Source organism: Hyperoodon ampullatus (assembly GCF_949752795.1).
Source record: "Hyperoodon ampullatus genome assembly, chromosome: 8".
Taxonomy (NCBI): Eukaryota; Metazoa; Chordata; class Mammalia; order Artiodactyla; family Ziphiidae; genus Hyperoodon; species Hyperoodon ampullatus.
Window position 1 is genome coordinate 84,879,691 of NC_136921.1, and position 17,583 is coordinate 84,897,273.

The following is a 17,583-nucleotide window of genomic DNA, read 5'->3' on the forward strand; positions in this document are numbered from 1 at the left end:
TTTATCCATTCACGTATGGATGGACACTTAGGTTGCTTCCTTATCTTGGCTATTGTAAATAATGCTGCAGTGAAGGTTGAGTTGCATATATCTTTCAGAATTAGTGTTTTCGTTTTCTTTGGATAAATACCCAGAAATAGAATTGCTGGGTCATATGGCACTGCTATTTTAACTTCTTGAGGATCCTCCATGCTACTTCCCATACTGGCTACACCAATTTACATTCCCACAAACAGTGCACAAGGGGTCCCTTTTCTCCACATCCTCACCAACGCTTGTTATGTGTTGTCTTTTTGATAATAACCATTCTGACAGGTGTGAGGTGCTGTCTCACTGTTTTGATTTGCATTTCTCTGATGATTAGTGATGTTGAGCATCTTTTCATGTGCCTGTTGGCATCTGTATGTCTCCTTTGGGAAAATGTCTATTCAGGTCCTCTGCCCATTTTTTAATCAGATTGTTGAATTCACTTCTCTACTGTTAGGTGAGCGAAGCTCTGTCCAGTCTGTCATATCTTTCTTCATTTCCTGGTTAACCTCACTTATTTTTGTTAGTTTCCTCATCCTTAAAGCATTTGAGTTTTGGGACCCCTTTTAAAATTAAACTTCCTTAACCCAAAATAAAATTTAAATTTGAAATTACTTTTTGTAGAGACCCCAAAACATAGTTATTAATCATTGGCAAATGACTACCAGTACCCCCTGTTGTAAGTCTGCTCTTCAACCAAAGCTAAATTTCTTAATCATTAGAGGAATACTCAGGCATTGAATAAGCCCATGCCAGTGGAATCATGTTTCTTATCTTTCCACATTCATGCATAGTATTTTTTCTATTACTTCTCTCCTACAGTTGTACTTCCAATATTGATAATAAGAGAAAAAGTTGAAAGCTACAAAAAAGATTAGAATCTGGGATTCTTGAATGTTATTTCTGTGCCTTTAAAAAATTATGTTATTCATATGATTCCTAAAATTAACTTAGTTTAATGTTTTAGATTTACCTATTACTTTTCCCAAATTCTTTAGATACAAATATAACTCTCACCCATGAATCTGGAGATCTGGATTCTAATCTTGAGTCTTAACTCCTTTCCTGTACCCCTCAGGTCAAATAGCTGGATGAGCTAAGTGTTAAATACTGGACTTTGAGAATCTGCAAAAAAATCTAAACTCCCACTTACAAAGTTTGTCTAGAAAGTGTTCACCAAACCTTTTTGCTTTTTATTAAAGCTAGGAAAGAAGAAAAGAAAAGGCATAAATCCTCCTCCTCCTCCTCATCATCATCCAGTGACTCAGATAGTTCAAGCGATTCTCAGTCCTCTTCTGATTCTTCTGATTCTGAAAGTGCTTCTGAAGAGAAATCCAAAAAAAGAAAGAAGAAACATAGGAAAAATTCTCGTAAACACAAGAAAGAAAAGAAGAAGCGAAAGAAAAGCAAGAAAAGGTCTTAATTTACTTTTACAGTACTGACTTTGTATTCTAATTCCCTTCTCTTTATATATAAATCTATTGGGATTTTGGATCAATTATATGGAACATGAAAATAGTGAAAAATGTTTCATAGCATGAAGTATAAGACCATTTTGATATTCTACAGTCTATAGATTAAATTTGGGTACATTCATTTTAATTTTCAACAAAAGCATTCAGTTCATTTTGTCTGAACTCAGTGACCTTTTGGTTATATAGGTTTGTATTTTATGGGAGGAATATAAGATTAGTGAGAATTATAGGAAACCAATTATTGTTTTCTTTATTTTCTGTAGCAGTCTCTCACTTTTTTGTTCTTTATTTTTTTTCCTCCTATGATAGCATAGGGTAGAAAGCAGATAATGTCAGCATATTTCTTTTCTGTTTTGTCTGAAATAATCTATGGTTGTACTAAAACTCATCTTTATAAGCCTGTTGCCTCTAAAGCAGTTTCTTTACCTATATTTTCAAGTATTTTAAATTTATCAGAGGGCATTGCGCATGAAGTATCATATTTTGGTTCCATTTTATTGGAAAATATTTTTTGAGAATGTGATAACAGAAACATTTGGTTTTGGTTTTTGGTTGGTTTGTCAGAGGAATGAGTATTTTCCCCATGTAATTGCATCTTTGGTCAGAGATGGGGGACAGAATGGTGTATATATTGTACATATTACAAAGGAAAGAAATACCAACAATTGGAAAATCGGGGTAGGTACATAATAACCAAGTGGAATTTGTTTTGTGTGTTTCTTTTAAAGCGCATCTAGTGAAAGTGAGGCTGAAAATCTTGAAGCACAACCCCAGTCTACTGTTCGTCCAGAAGAAATCCCTCCAATACCTGAAAATAGATTCCTAATGAGAAAAAGTCCTCCTAAAGCTGATGAAAAAGAAAGGAAGAACAGGGAGAGAGAGAGAGAGTGGTATGTGAATATGTTTATTTTATAAACTGCCCTACATTCTCTACCACAGAACCTTTCTTTTTGAAAAAACCATTTTTGCTTATTTTAGATAAGATTTAATTGGTGACCTTGTCCCAAGATTGAAATTTCTTAATAGGATAATGTTAGCAAAGCTCCTTTTTGCTAAGCACATAGCTGAAAAGATAAATTGACTTAATTCAGACAGATTTTTGAATAAAAGTTAAATTAATTAAAAAAAAAAACAAGCACTGCAAATGGCAAAAAGATACGTTAAGTGGCATTCCAAACAAATTCCATTTAAAATAAGTGTTTTACTCTGTTATTTGTATACATTAAACTTTTAAGCAAGTAAGAACCTTTATTTTTTAGTTTGTCTGATGGGGGAAAATGCTGTTTTCCTTGCCCGGTTTACAATATTGTGGTATTGAAAATTGACAGCATATTCAAGTACTTTGAAAATTTTTCTACATAAGTTCACATTATTAGTATTAGAAGTTGTTGGTTCTTTATGAATCATTTTAATAATTATGTCCAAAGATAGGAAAAAAGATGGGTATCTTTCTCTTATTTATAATTGGAAATAATGTATTTAAAAGTGATAAAATTCTGAGCATTCCCCCTATACTTTCACAATATAGTAAAAATATAAAAATAAGTCTTGGTTACTTGAATTGGGATAATTTTGATGGATTGGATTGAGTTTACTCAGTTAATAGGAAATTGTGTTTCTAAGGAAGTAAACGTTAAGGAGAAGATATTTGAACTACTTTAGAATGCATTTTTCAAATATAACATACACAGATATTGTTAGTGCTAATTAAATATTAACTCATTATTATTTGAAAATAAATAGTTTCCCTTTCTGGTATAAAGCATGTTATTAAACATTTTGCTAATTCAGACCATCTTGTCTCTGTTTAATTCACATTAATTACATTTCTCTAGTTTTATTACCAGTGAACAACTGCTTATAGGCTAGTAAGATACTTTAGAATCAGATAGCTTTAAAATTGTTCTCTCAACAGCATGTAGCCTACTCTGAGTTCCTTAGCACTATCAAGTTGACTTCATCTTAGTGATGATTATATAACAGTGTTTCTCAACAGGACACAGTTGGCATTTGGGAACAGGATAGTTCTTCATCTTCACACATTACAAGATTTTAGCATTCCTGACTTGTCACTCGGTACCAATAGCACCCTCTAGTCATTGACAGTTGTAAAAATGCTCCCATACTTTTCCAGATAACTACTAGGATTGATAACATTCCTGGTTGAGAACCACTGATTATATATGTAAGACTTTAAATTTATTAGTAGATCAGTAAAGCTATGTTCTCCAGATTTATTTTTATAAAATAATGTTTTTTAATTTTCCCTTTGCTTCCTTCTAGTAATCTGCTTAACTCCCAGCCTGCTTCATACCAGAGGCGACTTTTAGTTACTAGGTCTGGCAGGAAAATTAAAGGAAGAGGACCAAGGGTAGGTGATTCTTTTCCCAGACGTCCTAATAAGTATTGCATTTATCTTAAATAATCCTAGAGTGTTTCTTAAGTATTGTTTTATACATAAGTAGTTAAAATTTAGAGTAGATACGGATGTTGAATTATATGTTCTCTTTTTTTAGTAACTTCTTTGTGTTGGTTCTTCCACATTGAAAATCCATGGGATGTTAATGGATTTTACATGTACATGGTATAAAATGAGATTGAGGTCTTCCTTGTACCCCTTTGTTACTTCCTGACCACTGTGTCCCTATGCTTGTTAAAAATTAACCCTATTCTTATATTTCATACTCTTTCTCTTTGCTGGATTCTCCTCATCAGAATTTAAATATCTTCTTGTTTTTTCAAAACTTTTAACCAACGTGGCTATACTTAGTATATTATTTCTTCACTTCCTACTCGTTCCTCAGCCATTTCAGTTTGTCTTCTGCCATTCTGCTGAAAAACAGCACTTGCTTTATGGTCAGTTCCATGTCACAGAATCCATTGGATCCTTTCAGTCTTTGTCTTATTTAATCTCCCTCCTTGTAATACTCTTTCCCCTTTGCTTCCATCATCTTTTCTTCCTGTCTCTGGCCAGTCTATCTTAAATTTCCAATGCTAGTTCGTGCTCTTCTACCTGATCTTTAAATATTGTAGTACCTCAGGGTTCTAACTCTTCTCACTCTGCATATGCTTCTTGGGCAATATCATCACTCTCATAACTTCACCGGGTACCTGTATGCTGATAACTGTCAGTTTTTCATCTGCCTTTCTGGCACCAAAGGTTTATTTGATGACCATTTAGGTGCCTAATGGGCACTTTAAACTCATCATATACAATGGTGAGCATAAACACTTCTTCAGGCATGACCCACCTTTAGATTTCTGGTCTCAGTGACAGACACTGCCACCTGTGCAAGTACTTAGACCTGAAGCCCAAGAATCATTTTGTTTCTCCCCTTTCTTTCCTACCTTATAACTATATAACTTATCCATCACCAAATCCTGTCAGTTCAACCTCAACCTCCCAAATACTCTGAAATCTATCTGCTTCTCTCAAGCTCCACTCCTGCCATCTTAGGTCAGTTCACCATTGTATATTCTCTGAACTATAAGTGGCTTCCTAACTATTCTCATGGCAGTTCTCAAACTTTTTTGTCTTCAGACCTCTTTACACTCTTAAAAATGATTGAGGATTCAAAAGAGCTTTTGTTGATGTGGGATATAGCTATCGATATTTACTGTTTTAGAACTTAAACCCAAGAAATATTTAAAACAAGAACATATAAACACACATTTCCTTAGCAATGAAAGCAAAGATATCAAACCACGTTATGCTTCATTGATTTCCTACCTGAAAATTGGGAAATTTAGTTATTTTAGAAGGCATGGAAATATCAGACATTTTTTTGAACCTAGAAATATGTATACTTTAGCAATTGTTATAATGCTTTTATATTTTTATGTATTAATTTTTTCCCTCTTTTTTTAAAGCGTTATCGAACTCCTTCTAGATCCAGATCAAGGGATCGTTTCAGACGTAGTGAGACTCCTCCACATTGGAGGCAGGAGATGCAGAGAGCTCAAAGAATGAGGGTATCAAGTGGTGAAAGATGGATCAAAGGGGATAAGTAAGATTTAACTCTTATTTCAAATGTAGTAACAAGTTTTTTTTTTAACTATTTAAAATTATTTCATTTAAAGCCATTTCAATTGTTTCTGAATGTCTTAAGGAAAATAGAATATCATTTCAACAATAATGGACACCATTGTTTTCCTAATAAAGTTTCCCCAAAACTTTTTTTCTTCATTTTTTAGGAGTGAGTTAAATGAAATAAAAGAAAATCAAAGAAGCCCAGTTAGAGTAAAAGAGAAAAAAATAACTGAGCATAGGCATGTTTCTGAGAGTCCAAACAGAAAAAGTGAAAAGGAAAAGAAAGTTAAAGACCATAAATCTAACAGCAAAGAGAGAGACATCAGAAGAAATTCAGAAAAAGATGATAAATATAAAAACAAGGTAAAGAAAAGGGCCAAATCGAAAAGTAGGAGTAAGAGCAAAGAGAAATCCAAGAGTAAGGAAAGAGATACAAAGCATAATAGACATGAAGAAAAGAGGATGAGGTCAAGGAGTAAAGAAAGGGATCATGAGAATGTTAAAGAAAAAGAAAAGTCTGATTCTAAAGGAAAAGATCAGGAAAGGAGTAGAAGTAAAGAGAAGTCTAAACAGTTAGAATCCAAAAGCAATGAGCATGATCATAATAAAAGTAAGGACAAGGACAGACGTGCACAGTCTAGGAGTAGAGAACGCGATGTAACTAAAGGCAAACACAGTTACAATAGTAGAACACGGGAACGAAGCAGAAGTAGGGACAGGAGCAGAAGAGTGCGGTCTAGAAGCCATGACCGAGATCGCAGCAGAAGCAAGGAGTATCATAGGTACAGAGAACAGGAGTACAGAAGAAGAGGAAGGTCACGGAGCCGAGAGAGAAGAGCAACGCCAGGAAGATCAAGAAGTAAAGACAGGAGGAGAAGGAGGAGAGATTCACGGAGCTCAGAGAGAGAAGAAAGTCAAAGCAGAAACAAAGAAAAATACAGAAACCAAGAAAGTAAAAGTTCACACAGAAAAGAGAATTCTGAGGGTGAGAAGAGAATGTACTCTAAAAATCGTGATCATAGTAGCTCAAATAGTAACAGGGAAAAAAAGGCTGATAGAGATCAAAGTCCGTTCTCAAAAATGAAACAAAGTAGTCAGGAATTAATTAAAGTTGAATTAAAGTTCTCCACTTTGAAAAATAAGGAGGATGAGAAGACCAGATCCTCAGTGGAAAAAGAAAACCAAAAATCAAAGGGTCAAGAAAATGACCACACACATGATAAAAATAAAAAATTTGATCATGAATCAAGCCCTGGAACAGATGAAGACAAAAGTGGATGAGTGAGTTATATAAACTTATTTCCATTCTGTCTCAAATTTTAAGTTTTAGAGACTTGCTGATGAATCCCCTTTATGTTGTTTTCTTTTGTTTTGGGTTTATGTTCGTCCTTTTTTTTTTTTTTTCCTCCAATGTGGACTTTATTGAGTCGATCTTTTGATAATCTGCAACCTGGATAATTTGTACTGCAAAAGTTTTAATAAACTTGAAATGAGAAAAACACTTTGGTGTAATACTGTGTGCTGTGTTTAACTATTTCATGTATGCATTTTTGTGTTGCAACAATCAGCCAGTAGCAAACATGCTATTCTACACCCTAATTTGTGTGATCGGCCAGTTGGAAACAAACATAACTGATTGTTGGAATACATTGTTACAAAAGCTTGTGTTTCTCATGATTAAAGTAACCTTAGAAGCCACTAGGTAGAAGAAATCTTGTGTAGATTTTTCTATTGCATTTATAACAGAGGCTTGCAGCAGCAGCTTTTAATTACACAGAAGTGGGACCCTAATAACTTGAGATATTAAGTCATTACTTTTGATTTTAGAGTAATTTGTGCTTTAAAATAGATATTTATATTGCACTTCATGTTACTCTTTATAGTTCTACCAGTAGCTTGTTTCATATTAATATTTTTCCTCTCTAGTTTTGTTTTACTTCACTGTCTATAAATATAGTTGAGTATTTTTTTCAGTTGATGTACTGATTGGGCTTGGCTTGCTGTTACACAGCATCTGACAAGAACTGTACCTTGAAGATCAGGTTGTAATTCTCAATTCTGTGTTGCTGTTGGTCTGAAGAGATGAAACTTGCTTTGGGGGAATGTTTTATTATTATTATTATTATTATTATTACCATTACCCTTCTCTAAAATGAAAAAAATAGTTTTCTCACTAAAACATACCACTTGTGCAGGTCTTTATGTTAGACAGATTCTAAAAATTGTTAGTATTGACACATTAACTTAGATTTCTCTTTTTGGCCACTGACCTATATAGAGTTGAGTATTAATGTTGCATGTTTTTTTTTTTTAACTTGAACTGACTTCTCTAACTCTCATAACTGTGAGTTTCAACTGGCAAGAAAATGCATCTTTTTTATCTATGTATCACTGTAGGCTGTAGCATGTTTATGACTCTGGTTTCTTCTATTCAGGGGGCTTTATACCATAACTGTTAATCATTATTTTAACTTGGCATGTATAACATTGCCACATAGAGTAGAAAGTTGCAAAATTTGATAGCTTATAGTGTGAAACACTAAAGATATCCAAAGTCCATTTAGAATTTTGTGTGGTATATTGCTATTTTAGTGATGTGTGGCCTTTTATTCTGTAATTTCTCTTCTAAATAAAATATTGAACATCCAATAAACACAAAACCTGCCTCATTTGAAAAGAAATTTCAGAATTCCAATTAGTAGTTGCCTCTAGAGTGCTTTTGTACTTTAATATTTGTCAGTAGTGTCAAATAGCTACTCTGTTACCAAGGTGGCTCCTTCGTAAACCCAGTAGCTACTCAGTGTTATTTGTACTGAGCAAAGCAATGCTTATTAGCATAATACTTCCCATTATTGATTAATACAGTAATGATACATTTGGCATTGTGGTAGCCATTTATATAACAAATAGGGTAATGATTGTTTGCAATATCTTGAAACAAATATCCTTAGCAGAGTCTTAACCAAATTTTTTTCCTATGGTAAAAGTAATAGATGTTTATGATAATCCAGGGTGGTTGAATCCTTAGAGACTTTGACCACAAACCTTAGAGATAATTGAGTCTTGAGTCCCCAAGCTGTATAATGTTATATGTTTTAAATTAGTTATTGTTTGTCTTAAATTCAGTAAACTGCATTTAAAAAGTCTTTGTTATAAACTATTTGAGCTTCAAGAAAGGTGCTGTTTAAGAAAGGATTTCTAATAATTATATTTTAAAAAAAAAACATGCTAAGTAAAAATACTTCTATGTTCTCTGATCCCGGAGCTTTATCCACTAAGAATTATAGACAAGTAACCATAGGGGAAAAAAATAGTAATTTCTTTAAGTAGTATTCAGTTTTGGTCATCAAAGAAGCAATTCCATGCTAAACATTATTTATAAGCCTTTAAAAATAAACTTCATTAGCTGTTTTTACAATAGAACAGATATATGAAGGAGTTGAAGTGAGAGATGACAATCAGCTAGATTTTATTTTCAGAATATAACATTTAGAAAATGATCAAACAGCATTAATTGTACCTCATCTGCCTTTGCATCTGAATAGTACACTAATCAAATGATCCTTTCATTACATTTTTAATAGTTGTGCAACCTTTAGTTTTTACTTTGAACAACTGTTTTCCTAAAAGTCAACTATTTAATTTTTTACTGCCAAATTGATAATAGTTAGGTTTGAGCTTACAGTTTACCTCAAAGTATGTTTGATTTAATATCCTCTTAAAGATATTTAAATTAGTTTGTTTTTATTGCTTGATTGGCAATATATGAGAAATTTTTTCGTGATTATTTCATGTGAATTTTCTCTAGGTAAACCATCTGCCACAGAAATTGACACTGCAGAGAGATTAACGTTAAAGAGCTTTTAGAGAAGCTACTAGGTTGCTTTAAAACATTTTTAAGTTACTCTATAGGTAGTGAGTTCATAGAGCATTGTAGTTTCTAAGTTTCTTAATCAGATCCCTCACAGAAGTTTCAAAGAATTTGTCTTATAAATCCATCTTTGCACAAGTATAATATTGATTCATATTGGCTTTGCCTAATGGCCTTTGATTCTGTACTCAGTGGAAGATATGAAACTGAAAAGTAAAAATTTCTTAATATTGGGAACGGGAACACACTGGGCTTCTCATGTTTTCAGTAGTAGTAATTACTGACAGTTCTAATTTGTTTTCAGGTTAGTGTGTGGAACAAATTAGTATGGTTTTAGTAGTTGATTTTGCTTTACTCTGGGTGGCAGTTTGTTTCATCACACTTTGAACCTTTGTGGAATTTGAAAATTTCCATCAGCAAGGTTGGAGAAGGGAGTTGTTGAGGGGTTTTGTTTGTTTTTATGTACTGGGGGGAGTGGTGGGATTGATTTGTGTGTCTGCCCCACCCCCCTTTTTCAAGCAAATTCCTATGTTTACCAAAAGCACATGCTGTATATTTTGTTCCCCCTTTGTGTGTTTATAGTACTTTGAAGGATAAATAAATTGGGTATTTCTATGTGGGGATATTAAAAGTTATGGCTGCTCTCTTTACGGAAGGGAAAAACAAATGAAGTTAATGCACTTCTTTTCGTAGCTCAGAAGTCACTGTGATGTATATTTTTTTAATGAAATTTAGGAATAAAGCTGTTGTTGCAATTGTATAATTAGTATCAAAATGCTGCTTCTCTTATCATTGGTAACTGTTAAACTTTTCTGCAAACTGCATTTTACAGAATTGAAACTCTGAAACTATCAACTTTTATAGTTAAACATTGTATAAAATAAACTATACTATCATAAACAGTTCGTTTTTGTATTTTTTAAATCATTGTATTAGCTTATTCGGCCTTTATTTTTATTAAAAGCTAAATAATGAAGATAAATCAATTAAAATGATACTTTTATTTTACCCATGGGGATACAGAAATTGTATTAGGAAAAAACTGAGCAAAGAGTTTAACAATGCTGAACTTCTTTTAAGAATTTAGCCAGCAGTGACAATTTCCAGGTTTAGGAATAAGTTCTAGTGTAATTGTTCAGTCATAGTGCTTCACATTGCAAGGTGTCTTTTGCCTCAGCAGACTTTTAAGGTTATACATGGAATTTGCATTACTGTCAACTGGAATGCTACTATTTGCTTTTTAATTCCTCCAAATTTCTCAGCAGCAGGAACACTATTCTGTGCCTGCCAGCTTTAATATAACACTTACCATTGTAAAGCCATATAAATGTTAATTGAGTTTGTAAAACAGATTGTCTAGTTTTGGGTTTCTTGTTTATTTTTGGTTTTATTTAAATTAGTCATATTTAGGGAAAATGAACCTAGTTAACTTGAGAGTCACTGAAAATATATATGCTTAAGTAAAAACGTTCTCACCATTCAGTGGTTTATATGTGTTAGCAGGTGAATATTATTAAACTCTCAAATTCTGGAGTGTTTTTAAATGTTTTATTAAGCCAGGAGAATATGTAAAATGTGAGTGCTTCATATGGACTGTGCAAATTTGTTATTAAAATACTTTTAGTTTCAATGTGCTTTTTCTATTTTCATTGCTTTCTAGGTTTCTTTCCTAAACATATTTCCTAACCTAGTACTATGTTTCTTTTTTAAGTGCGGATTCATAATTTTTACACCTCCCCCACCCCACCAAGTCCTCTCAATACCCAAAATGTCCTAGTTCCAATTTACATCTTTGCCACAAATTTTAGCTATGGTTTCTTTTATCATATTAGCAGATCAGAGCAGTTGTGTACTAATAGATGCAGGTTGTACAATATTATGAATATACTTAATGCCACTGAATATTCTTAAATGGCTAAAATTATACATTCGGTTGTGTATGTGTTTTATCAAAATAAAAAATGGAATCTGACTTATTCTTGAATGGGGAAGAATCAGATCAGACATAATTGTACTTAGATGAAAAGCAGCTTTATTAACAAATTATAAGCATATAATTCACTTGAATTTGTAGCTCATAATATTAGCTATGACTTAGTCTTCTTAAAAATAAACTTTTTTCTACCATGTAAAACCTAGCCTTCCCTTAGACTTTTGAAAATTATTATATTTTGATCCCTGAGAGGTATAAAAAGGGAGCTGGACTCCAGTGATATCATTTGCCTGATAGCTGGGTCTTAATACACCTCTGTCCACAAAAACTGGTCCACGACCACCTCCAGGTCCTTCCTGTACAGCTTTTACAAGAGGATAAATATATTTGTTCGTTGATTCAGACTCAGATTCAATTACTTTTCTGGCATAATCCTGAAATTCCTTCTGCTTTCCAGCCACAAGAGCTTCAGTAAGTCTGCAGTACTCTAATTCTGCTTGTTTTGCTTGCAGTGCATTAAATTTATTTTTGGCCTATTTGGGAAGGAAAGAAAAAATATACTTTATATTAGTAAAAAAAAAAATCAATTTTCTAAATATATGTAGCATTTGAAGTTGTAGATAGAGCTTTCTAATATTTGACAAGCTTTCTAATATTTGATATTTGACAAGTCCTGACTTAACAACTATATAATTTATTTCATAAATTCTCCCATGCTTCTCACAATAGTATCATGTTCAAAGTAGTGGCTCAGTATTATGTGATGGTACATCTTCAAACAATGCAGCATGAAATTAAGATTAAAAATCAAATAACCAAGTTTAAAATCCTGTTTCTACCATTTAGAAGATGTGTACTTTGACAAGTGTAGAAGACATATCACTCGCTGTCCCCATCCATCCACTGTTCTGAAGGAATGCACCCAAACCCAGTGTCCCAAATCAGCCAGATATACCATGTCACTCAGCCACATAAGATTAAGTCAGCAATGAATATCTGAATTAAGTGGTTAAACCAGTTACATTCTCTTTCCTCAGAATTTGAAGTTGGAACAAGTGACATTTATCAATGTTGGAGCTAGGTAGAATAAGCAATCTACCTACCAAAAGCCAGTTTACTAACATTTCATAATTGTTTTAACTTTATAATTTACAAAACCATTGTTCTTTTAACTGCTTATATTATATGAGGTGACTAATGGGTTTTTAAAGATTTCTATAAAGTTTTGTTTGACACCTTTTTATTGTGTCTTCTCAGAAGCATTTTAAGAAATGCTGAGTTTAGGGCCTCCCTGGTGGCGCAGTGGTTGAGAGTCCGCCTGCCGATGCAGGGGATACGGGTTCGTGCCCCGGTCTGGGAGGATCCCATATGCCGCGGAGCGGCTGGGCCCGTGAGCCATGGCTGCTGAGCCTGCGCATCCGGAGCCTGTGCTCCGCAACGGGAGAGGCCACAGCAGTGAGAGGCCCGCATACCACAAAAAAAAAAAAAAAAAAAAAAAAAAAAAAAAAAAAAAAAAAAGAAATGCTGAGTTTATCAAAAATTAAGATTTTTGTCTACTTATGAATATAGTATTCATGAAAATATATTTCAAACTCAGTAACCAACACTTCAGCATAAAACAGTAGCTTAAACCTGATAGATCTACCAGGAATTGAAATTTGTGAGGAAATAAAACAACCATATGAATACAAAATACCAAATTTTTGTTACTGAGTGCTACGTTTCAAAACAGGCTTTCATGCTATTTGTTGAACAGGGGATAGGATACTGGAAGTTTAAAAAAATAGAAAATGACATTCAATAACATTAGGAAAAAATCAGAAAAGACTAAGAACTATCTCATCAATGATAAAATGCTGTAATTTGGGATCTTAACAAGGAGCAGTTGGGATATACTGTATTGGTTTGGTAGCAGTTTTGTAGAAAGATATTGAGGGAACGGAGAAATATTTGAAGTACAGAAAAGAAATGAGACTGGAAGGAAAGGTAACTATAATGGAATACATGACTGGTACCTTAAACTTTATATGCATTAAGCATAAATACGGATTTGTAAAGAAACTTAAAATACTGATTTAAAATCCTAAAAATTATAACACATGGGGGTAAAGTAACAAATACCTTTGGAGGATGCTAGAGAGACAGCTAATTATTTTGAAAACTCGAAAATACAGTTAAAGAATCAAATATCCTGTCTTTCCTTTTAAAATTGTACTTCAGAGAAACTGCTGATCATGAAAATTTCTTTGAAAACTTCAGCAAATCAATGAGAAGGAAGCAGAAAATACATTTTTCCACCTGATGATTTAAATCTAGGTAACAATCATCAAAGGCTGTTTGTATCACAGAAAGAGAGACAACAGTCATTACATGCCTTCTAATGGAAATACACAACACCAGTTATGAGGAGTTTTCACCAAAAAGTTGAACCTGAATCTGACCTAAAGTAGATTTTACATGAAATGTGAGGAACAATACTACCCTGCAGGGATCCAATCAGCAAAATGCAGACTATAATAATTCCAAAAGATAAGAAACCCTGTTCCTTCAACAAATAAATTGCAAGATAAACATAATGGAGACAAGGAGGGAGAACCTAAGATAAAAACAGAGGATGGGGGTGGAGGAGGAGTTATAGGTTAAAAGAAACTTGAAAGACATATCAATCAACCAAATAGAATATATGGGCCCTGTTTCATCCTCAAACAAAAACTAAAAAATATTCATGAGACAATCGGGGGGAAATTTAAACGCTGAATGTTAATTGTTTTATATTTTTGAATGTTAATTTTTTTAGGTGTTTTAACAGAATTGTGATTATGTTAATTTCTAAAGAGTCCCTGAGCTTTAGAGATAAGATACTGAAATATACATTGATAAAATGATATGATATCTGGAATTTGCTTCAAAATAATATGGCAGATCCTACTTCTGATAATGGCCACATGAGGAGGTTGGCCAATTATTCTCCACAGAAAACAAGTTTATTATTAAAAATTATTAAAATCAGGGCTTCCCTGGTGGTGCAGTGGTTGAGAATCCGCCTGCCGATGCAGGGGACATGGGTTCGTGCCCCGGTCTGGGAAGATCCCACATGCCGCGGAGCGGCTAGGCCCGTGAGCCATGGCCGCTGAGCCTGCGCGTCCGGAGCCTGTGCTCCGCAACGGGAGAGGCCACAACAGTGAGAGGCCCGCGTACCGCAAAAAAAAAAAAAAAAAAAAAAAAAATTATTAAAATCAACCATTTCAGAGCACTGGTAAGTGACCATGTACAGGCAACTGCTTGAGAAGTGTTTTTTCATGAAAAACTGCTACTAAATCAGAAGGTAAGAACCGCAAGTTTCTGGCATTCTTTGGAGGGCATTGCTATCCCTCCAGCTCAGGAGGTGAAAACTTGCAATTTAACTGGACAATGATGTCAGATTCTATTTGGGTTGAGTGGCAAAGCAGCTAGAAATTGAAGGGGGAGATTCTGGAATGACACAGAGAAGAGTTGAAATGATAAACTCTACAGACATCCCTGACTAATTGATAAAACACATTGACACAGGATACCTCAGGAGCCTGGCAAAAAAAGCCTGGGAGAAATTAGGAATTTAGTGTTCTTTGGACTGCCACCCTCAACCTGCCCACAGCTTGTATAGCAGGGGTAGGAGTAAAAAAATTACTGGCTGAAGGTGTCTGAACATAAACTTTACCCATATTATTGGATGACTGTCAACACCAGTACAGTGAGGAACCCTAGGAGTCGAGGCTTTAAAAAATAAAAGTGAGCAAAGACATCAGAGGCTACCTTCTGTGGTGAAAACAGATTTCATAGCTTGCGTCCAGGAAAAGCAGTTGCTTACTAAAAAAGCAACAACTCTCATAACAAAATGGAATCTACAACATATTCTATAAAATGTCAAGTTTTCAACCAAAAATTACTAGACCTGCAAAGAAATAGAAACGTGTTACATTATTCTCAGGAAACAGAAACTAACTTTGAATGAAACTGCCTATTGACTTTAGCAATTAGATTTCAAAGCAGTTATTATGAATATATCCAGTGAATTAAAGGAAATATGCTCAGAATGAGTGAACTGGGAATCAGAGAAATAGAAACAATATAAAAAATATAAAAAAGAACCAAATGAAAACTGTAGAGTTGAAAGTTCAATAATTGAAAAATTCACTAGATGAGCTCAACATCAGAATCAGTGAATCTGAAGGTAGGTCAATAGAAACTGTCCCATCTGAGGAACAAAGAGAAAAATATTGACTAAAAGTGATCAGAATTGTCAGAGGTTTCTGGTATAATATCAGATGTCTCTGTGTATGTGCAGATTGGGTCCCTGAAGAAAAAAGGATAAAGAAGCAGGAAAAATATTTGAAGAAATAACAGAAAATTCCCCACATTTGGTGATATTAACTAGCACATGCAAGAGGCACCACAAATCCCAAATAGAAAAAACTCAAAGAAAATGCATCATAGTCAATCTGCAGGAAGCCAAAAATGAAGAAAAAACTTCATTTTCAAGAGAAAAATGACACATCACATATAGGGGACAAACAATGATTGACAGCAGATTTCTAGTCATAAACAGTGAAGGCCAGAAGACACTGGAACAAACATTCTAAAGGCTGAGAATAATGATATCCAATAATTTCATATCCAATGAAAAGGCAAGATAAAGACATCTCCAGAAAAACATTAACTGAAAGAATTTATTGCTAGCCCACCTGTGCTATAAAATGTGCTAAAGGAAGTCTTCAGACTGAATAAGCATATGAAAAGAGGCTCAACATCACTAATCATGAGGGAAATGCAAATGAAAACCACAATGAGATACCATTTCAAATCCATTATGATAAGCAACAACAAACACAGAAAATGTTGAGAATTTGGAGAAACTGGAACCCTTGAACATTGCTGGTCAGAGTGTTAAATGGTACAGTTGCTGTAGAAAACATTATGGTGGTTCTGAAGAAAATTAAACATATAATTACCATATGATCCAGCAATTCCACTTGTGGGTATATAAGCAAAAGAATTGAAAACAGGGACTCAAACAGATATCTTATGCCAATGTGCAGAAGCATTATTTGCAATAGCCAAAAAATGGGAACAACCCAAATATCTACTGATGGATGTATGGATAAACAAAATGTGGTATATATGTACAATGGAATATTATTCAGCATTAATAAGGAATGAAACTCTGACACATGCAGCAACATGAATGAACCTTGAAGACATAAGCTCAGTGAAATAAGACAGGCAAAAAAGGACAAATATTGTATGATTCCACTAATATGTGGTACCTGGAATAAGCAAATTCACAGAGACAAAAAGGAGAACACTGGTTACCAGGAACTGGGAGGAAGGGGAAGAGAGAGTTACTGTTTAATGGGTACAGAGTTTCAGAGTAGGGTGATAAAAAAAGTTTTGAAGGTGGACAGTGTTGACAGTTGCACCTCAGTGTAAATGTGCTTAATGCCCTTGGACTGTATAATTAAAAATAGAATCAGCGGTCCCCAACCTTTTTGTCACCAGGGACCAGTTTCATGGTAGACAATTTTTCCAAGGACGGGAGGGGGAGGTATGGTTCAGGCAGCAATGTAAGCCATGATTCAGGTGGTAATGCAAGCAATGGGGAGCGTTGGGGAGTGGCAAATGAAGCTTTGCTCACTTGCGCACTGCTCACCTCCTGCTATGCAGCCCGGTTCCTAACATGCCACGGACCGCTACCAGTCTGCGGCCCAGGAATTGGGGACCCCTGGTTAGAATGATAAATTTTATGTTATGTATATTTCACATTAAACAAATAAATTAAGGTCTTCCCTGGTGGCACAGTGGTTGAGAGGTCCGCCTGCTGATGCAGGGGACACGGGTTCGTGCCCCAGTCCGGGAAGATCCCACATGCCACGGAGCGGCTGGGCCCATGAGCCATGGCCGCTGAGCCTGTGCGTCCAGAGCCTGTGCTCCGCAATGGGAGAGGCCACAACAGCGAGAGGCCCACGTAACACCAAAAAAAAAAAAAAAAAAAAAAAGTTAAAACTCAACAATTAGAAAGAAACCCAGGGCTTCCCTGGTGGTGCAGTGGTTAAGAATCTGCCTGACAATGAAGGGGACACGGGTTCAATCCCTGGTCCGGGAAGATCCCACATGCCACGGAGCAACTAAGCCCATGCGCCACAACTACTGAGCCTGCGCTCTAGAGCCCACAAGCCACAACTACTGAGCCCGCATGCCACAACTACTGAAG

The 17,583-nt window shown here is 34.7% G+C and overlaps 2 protein-coding genes across 5 annotated transcripts in view; one reads left to right on the forward strand and one right to left on the reverse strand.

Annotated features, from left to right (window-relative positions):
• The window catches only part of PPIG (peptidylprolyl isomerase G), a 32,288-nt gene extending 25,277 nt beyond the window's left edge, over window positions 1–7,011 (forward strand). Inside the window, exons 8-12 of one of the 4 annotated variants that reach the window (XM_079710314.1) lie at window positions 1,230–1,443; window positions 2,231–2,392; window positions 3,786–3,873; window positions 5,373–5,509; window positions 5,697–7,009. In XM_079710314.1, coding sequence (XP_079566440.1) covers window positions 1,230–1,443; window positions 2,231–2,392; window positions 3,786–3,873; window positions 5,373–5,509; window positions 5,697–6,813 — 1,718 coding nt within the window. In that variant the 3' untranslated portion in view covers window positions 6,814–7,009. Of the gene's footprint in view, window positions 1–1,229; window positions 1,444–2,230; window positions 2,393–3,785; window positions 3,874–5,372; window positions 5,510–5,696 lie in introns of all 4 variants that reach the window. The other 3 variants (XM_079710317.1, XM_079710316.1, XM_079710315.1) reach the window with 3 other exon arrangements.
• Window positions 7,012–11,524: 4,513 nt separating this feature from the next.
• Window positions 11,525–17,583, reverse strand: part of CFAP210 (cilia and flagella associated protein 210) — a gene marked incomplete at both ends in the record, with an annotated part of 36,139 nt that continues 30,080 nt past the window's right edge. The window contains one exon of the mRNA XM_079710703.1: window positions 11,525–11,869. Within this exon, the coding sequence (XP_079566829.1) occupies window positions 11,525–11,869 (345 nt within the window). The remainder of the gene's footprint in view (window positions 11,870–17,583) is intronic.